Source organism: Pristiophorus japonicus, chromosome 6 (genome assembly GCF_044704955.1).
Source record: "Pristiophorus japonicus isolate sPriJap1 chromosome 6, sPriJap1.hap1, whole genome shotgun sequence".
NCBI lineage: Eukaryota > Metazoa > Chordata > Chondrichthyes > Pristiophoridae > Pristiophorus > Pristiophorus japonicus.
The window spans coordinates 242,257,068-242,263,891 of NC_091982.1; the positions used below are offsets into that span (position 1 = coordinate 242,257,068).

Sequence of the window (6,824 nt, forward strand, 5' to 3'; positions counted from 1 at the left end):
AGTAAACTTCAAAACGGAATAGATACTTACATGAAGGGGGGAAATTGTAGGGCTATGGAGAAAGAGCAGGAGGAGTGCGACTAATTAAACAGATCTTTCAAAGCACCGGCACAGGAAGAATTGGCCGAACGTTCACCTTCAGTACTATAAGATTCTATGATTTTATGAATATGTTGCCTGTGAAACGCTTATAGATGTCCAGGCGTCAAAGAAAAGCACGCTCTTCCTTTCCAATGTGTTCACTTATTAAATACAAAATATAGCTTTAACGATCAACCAGCAACGTTTTTACATGCTTAATTTTTTAAATCAGTCCCTCTTGCATTCTTTCAGCACGACAATTAAACCTGAAAAGGCAGGTAGAAACATCAAAGAATATATTTAATTTGTTTAAGTGTGCATTGTGTTTCAAGCAAAGCATTATTACCACTGTATTCTATAATTAGAAGATTGTTCATATATGCTTGGGAACTATTTTACCCATGATATGTTTCTTTGTATTTTTTTCTTTCTGCAGCAATATAATGTAACATTTAGGGGCAAAAATACAGATAAGCAGGGCAAAGCTAGAGGCCAAAATAGCGAATATTTCTACAGCCACAGTATATTTTCCAGGAGAACTTATATAAGCTGGAATAAAAGTTATCCAAACTGCACAAAAGATAAGCATGCTAAATGTTATATGCTTGGCTTCATTGAAGTTATTTGGAAGGTGTCGAGCTAGAAACGCAAACACAAAGCACACACAAGATAGAAATCCAATGTAACCAAGTACACAATAAAAGGCTATTGCTGACCCTACGTCGCATTCAAAAATGATTATATCCTTAAAATAATCACTGTTTTTCAGAGGATAAGGTGGCGATGTAATTAACCATACAATACACGTTAAACATTGTACAAGTGTGAGAAGAAGAACAGTTAGGCGTTGTTGTGTAGGTCCAAACCACTTCATCATGTTAGTATTGGGAAGAGTGGCATTAAATGCCATCACCACGACAATTGTTTTTCCCAAAACACAAGAATTACAAAGAACAAAAATAATACCAAACGATGTGTGACGTAACATGCAAGACCAGACTGAGGGTTCTCCGATGAATGTTATTGAGCAAACAAAACACAGGAGTAATGCAAAAAGAAGAAGGAAGCTTAATTCAGAATTGTTCGCTTTAACGATTGGAGTATCTCTATAAACATAGAATAAAGCAAATACAATTGTCGTTAAGCAGGCTCCAAGCAATGCCAGTGTCAATAGAATGATTCCCATAATTTCTCCAAAGGAAAGGAATTCAATTTCCTTTAGTGCGCATCGGTCTTGTTGTTCATTGGATCGATATTCTTTGGGGCATTTAATGCAATCTATTGAATCTAAGAAGAGGTAATTTTAAATGATTAGAAAAAGGGAATCTGCAAAAAGTAACCACGGGCACGAATAATTTTATGCAAGAGTTTACTCTTACCAGTGGCGTTGGTAATTTCACCGTAAGGACATTGTATACAATCAAAACAACAAATTGGTCGTCCTTTCCTTGCGGCTTTTCGTGTTCCATGTGGACAGCTTTTGGAGCAGACTGCTTTTGGAACCTGGGTATAAGGAATAGAAAGAATGGTTCTTACATTGTCATAGCTATGCAACAGCTGCTGTTAATATGGATTATTTTGTTGATTTTTCCTACAAGTTATATCAATAATTATTACTTCACAAAAATATGAGGGATTCTGACGGACAAAGCTCTTCTTTCCTCATAGCCCGAAATTTTTAATTCTTGCGTATATATCCAACTGTTTTTTGAAAGTTACTGTTGAATCTGCTTTCGCTATTCTTTCAGACTGTGCATTTCAAACAATAATAACCCTATCCCTATCCTGACTTTTCTTTACTTTTGAGTATCTAGAAAACTGAAACCTTAATTTGTTTTGTTTTGCCGTATGCTTTGACAGCCACGCACCGGATCGGACCGTGTACGATAGTAATCCCCTGGTGTTTTTCCAATTATCTTTAAGGTGTCATAATGTATCAGGTGAACTTTGCTGGGAATTCAATGAAACTTACCAAAGTTCCCTGTTTGAAAATTGTTATACAAATGGACTTCAGGAGCACCAATAAGCAGACTTGTGGTTGACACACCAAAATACAGCTAGTATAATCCGGTTGATATTGACTATTACATCGAGTTCCTTCGAATCTACAGCAAAGAAACAGGCTATTCGACGCAACAAGTCAATGTGCCGTGTATACTGCACAAGAACCTCCTCCCACCGCTCTTGATCTAAATCCCAGCATAGCCTTCTATTTATCATTCGTACCAAAAGTCTTTTCATATTTACGTTTGATTCATTTACCAATTAACTCTCCCCTTTGTTTCGGAAATATATTTATATATTTTTATCTCTTCTAAAGTCAAGTCCACCTTTATATTCTCGCTGGTATATACTTCGGAAAAGTAACTATTCAATGATTCCGGCATTTCTCAGTTGTTGCGGTGAATTTAACTTGTGCATCCCTTAGTGGTTCTATCCCTATCCTGACTTTTCTTTACTTTAAGCATCTAGAAAACTGAAACCTTAATTATTTTTGTTTTGCCGTTTGCTTTGGAAGCTTTAGCGGATGGTCATGTGTGACAGTCACGCACCGGACCATAAATGTGCATTTCTATTCTTGACCAGAGGTCGCCCTTTTATTTTTCCTAATCAGCCTATGGTAGCAGGGTTCGTCTGAATCATTGATTATTCGGATAAAGAAACACGTTTATATAAGTTGAAATCCACCTGCGACTTCTCACTGTTCAAAATGAAGAACACATTGCTGAAGTGTCCTGCACTAAAATGTCTTACCGTAACTTGGCCTCCACTCCAGATGATTTTCTCTTCTTGGATCACAAATTCTTTCCCTGATGGACCAGTTCCATCATAATACCCAACATCGACAACATCGACACCACCTAAGGCATTCGGTTTCCAGTTTACAATGTCATATGGTGCGACGTGATCGCCATTGCTGTCAAAATAGACCTTTTCTCCAATCGTGGTAACGTAATTTACCGTTTTCATATAATGCAGAAGCTTCCAAAAACAGAAAAGATGGAAATGTAATCATATAGCATATTCTTATGGATTCACCATAGGACTTCAGAAATCCAAAATCTAGCTAATATATATGTGAATGTTTTATTAGTTTTAATGCCATAATTGCTATTACATGACACACATGCTCGTACCTGCCATTGTTGGAAACTTGAAATATTTGCACAGCTGTTATTGAAAAATGGTCCTTTGTGATTTTCACAGGAAATCATATTGTGAAGTGCATGAGCTATTGCATAAGTCGCTTTATATACATTGTAAGTAACCCTGTATTGAGATATATCATTAAATGCATTGCGTACTGACTGCAAATTTTCTCTTCCTGTACACTCCTTAAACCGTGCATATATGTTCACTTCACCTGTCTTGTTTTCGGTTTTTCTTGGGGTGCAACCAAATGTTGTCTCCCAAAACTCTTCCATTAACAAATTTCCAGGAAATTGATTAGGGTGGATTTGCATTAAAAAATCTTTCAGCCCTGGTATATGCACTTTACGAATTGCAATCCCAATTGTACCAGCAAGAAATCGATTACTTTCTTCAGCCGTGAGCATTGACGCAGTGGCCCATGCCTCGCTCGCTATCCACTGAATGCCAGTAAAGTTCTGTCGAACGATTTCTTTCACTAAAATACTCATATCCGATTGAGCGAGAAAGGCCAGGACAACTTTAGAAGAAGATGCCCTCATATTGGCCAAGGTTTGAAGTACCTTCTCCTTTGAGTATGTTGCGTGAAAAGACTCAGAGAATGCGATACAAACACCCAGTTCTGTCACCGCTTCTGTGAAAGCTTGCATTCCAAAGTTGCCATAGTCATCGTCGCTTTTAATCGTCCCGATCCAAGTCCATCCAAAATGTTTCACAAGCTGGGCTAAAGCCCTCGCCTGAAAGTAATCGCTCGGAATTGTCCTGAAAAATGACGGATATTGAATCCTGTTGCTCAAACACACACAGCTGGAAGAGTAGCTGACCTGTGGCGTATTAAAATTGAAATGATAAGCAAATCATGTTTCAGTGGCAATTTTCAACTGTTCGTTAAGACGCGTTTTACGCAATTCCAACGTTGCTCAGCGTTCATTTAATCTTTATTTTTTCACTATTTGATGTTGTTCCTATTTTTCAGCGCAGATTGTATCAGGCAATAGCCCGATTCCACTGGCTGAACGCTCCTGGCATCGAAGGGATCCGCCCATGCAATGTGGGGCCGGAAATCAGATATTAAGACCCAGCGTTTCCTAGCCAGTTTCCCCAGCCAATTTCGACTGGAACACCGGGCCGCGGGTTCAACGAGAAAAGTGCCAACAATTGTGACCAATGCAACTGATACAGAATACATCTGATATCATTTTTACCCCCAAAAACAGCTCAATACAATTCTGTGGTATATTCATTTCCCCAAAGAATAAAAAGGCGTGAAAGTAACTTGAGAAGATTTTTTTGTTGGCAAATAATTAATATCACAGATAAAATGCTGCGCATAATGTTCATTATGAGTTTATCCAAATAGCTGTTAACATTCTATGGCCATTAACTCAATTCAAAATTAAAAGGAATAATTTATATTTTTCTCTATAATAGTTGCATGGACTTTAATTGGAATTTTAGCAAGAGTATAAGGAAGAGACAAGAGCAAAAGCTTGCCTACGCTATCAAGCAGCTACACCTTCATTGCTCATTATTACGTTCATTGGTCCAGTTATGATATATCAATTCAGCAACTTACCATGGGAATGCTGAAAGAACCGATTAAACTCGCTATCGCCATAGACTGTGACGATCCCGAGTCACCAACAATCGCAGATACCGTGGAGGGTCTCTTACACTTTAAATCTTCAGATGATCCTTCCCGTCTGTTCATAAATTCAAAGGCGGCTTTGAGAGAAAGCGGCGGCATGGTACATGCATCATAAATCCGATAGCCCAGTGTAACGTTGGGAAGTAGCTTTGGGTCCTTGTTTATTTCGTTGATAGCAAAAATCATCGTCAGTACGTAGCGAAATGATCGGAACCAAAATCTGTGGAAGGCACATTGCTCGGTTAGAGGTATTAAGTAAAAGACGTCTTCAGAACTGTTACATGAAAGATGCCGCAATTACTTGGAAATTTCTAAATACAGTGACTTATTTTTTCTTGTTTTTCAAACACACCATTTGCATGCTTGAGTTATTTTATGAAATGAAAATAGGTATTCGAATGTTCTGCATTCGCTATACCAAGACAGAACACTGTTAGATTAAACAATTAAATGAATGTTAGGGATTGCACAAAATGTCACTTTGAAAACAATGCAGAGAAGAGGATGGACAGAGGATTGACTAACGAACAGAAAACAGAGAGTAGGGATAAATGGTTCATTCTCTGGTTGGCAACCAGTAACTAGTGGGGTGCCGCAGGGATTGGTGTTGGGAACCCAGCAATTTATAATCTATATTAATGAATTGAAAGAAGGGACTAACTTTAACGTAGCCAAGTTTGCTGATGATACAAAGATGGGAGGAAAAGCAATGTGTGAGGAGGACATACAAAACCTGCAAAATGACATAGACAGGCTAAGTGAGTAGGCAAAAAATTGGCAGATGGAGTATATTGTTGGAAAGTGTGAGGTCATGCACTTTGGCAGAAAAAAAATCGAAGAGCAAGTTATTATTTAAATGGAGAAAGATTGCAAAGTGCCACGGTACAGCGGGACCTGGGGGTACTTGTGCATGATATACAAAAGAATAATATGCAGGTACAGCAAGTGATTAGGAAGGCCAATGGTATCTTGGCCTTTATTGCAAAGGGGATGTAATATAAAAGCAGGGAAATCTTGCTGCAGCTATATAAGATATTGGTGAGGCCACACCTGGAATACTGCTTGCAGTTTTGGTTCCATATTTAAGAAAGGATATACTTGCTTTGGAGGTAGTTCAGAGAACGTTCACTAGGTTGATTCCGGGGATGAAAGGGTTGACTAATGAGGAAAGGTAGAGTAGGTTGGGCCTCTACTCATTGGAATTCAGAAGAATGAGAGGTGACCTTATCGAAACGTATAAGATTATGAGGGGGCTTGAACAGCTGGATGCAGAAAGGATGTTTCTACTGATGGGGAGACTAGAACTAGAGGGCATGATCTTAAAAGAAGGGGCCACCCATTTAAAACAGAGTTGAGGAGAAATTTCTCCTCTCAGAGGGTTGTAAATCTGTGGACTTCATTGCCTCAGAGAGCTATGGAAGCTGGGTCATTGCATAAATTTAAGACAGAAATAGACAGTTTCTTAAACGATACGGGGGATAAGAGGTTATGGGGAGCGGGCGAGGAAGTGGAGCTGGGCCCATAATCGATCAGCCATGATCTTATTGAATGGCAGAGCAGGATCGAGGGACCGTATGGCCTACTCCTGTTCCTATTTCTTATGATCTTATGTTCTTATGAAGGATATTCTCACGCGCAAGTATAATTGATGGTCAATTATTGGATCCGGCCACTGGTCAGAAGCGATGAGATTACTTTTGGAAACAAGGAACTGATGCATCAATCCTTAATCTTGAATGTCATTTTGTAATTCATAATATTGTAACGAAACATCAAGTTGCTTTATATTTTCTTTGCAATAATACGAAAACAGTTTTGTACACATTGCACATTTAAATAAAATGATTTCGACTGTTATTTTGGTGTTTACTCTCCAAACACGTCGTCAAGACTCGCGGTTAACAGCTGCTGAAATCAATTTGTGGAATTGCGAAGATAAATATAA

The 6,824-nt window shown here is 38.5% G+C and overlaps 1 protein-coding gene across 1 annotated transcript; it reads right to left on the reverse strand.

Annotated features, from left to right (window-relative positions):
• Window positions 1-454: 454 nt before the first annotated feature.
• Window positions 455-5,086, reverse strand: LOC139265426 (extracellular calcium-sensing receptor-like). The gene is made up of 5 exons (XM_070882429.1): window positions 4,808-5,086; window positions 3,219-4,055; window positions 2,836-3,063; window positions 1,461-1,584; window positions 455-1,368 (listed from the first exon to the last, which is right to left on the reverse strand). The coding sequence occupies exons 1-5, from the start codon at window positions 5,063-5,065 to the stop codon at window positions 455-457; spliced, it is 2,361 nt and encodes a 786-aa protein (XP_070738530.1). The 5' UTR covers window positions 5,066-5,086.
• Window positions 5,087-6,824: the final 1,738 nt, after the last annotated feature.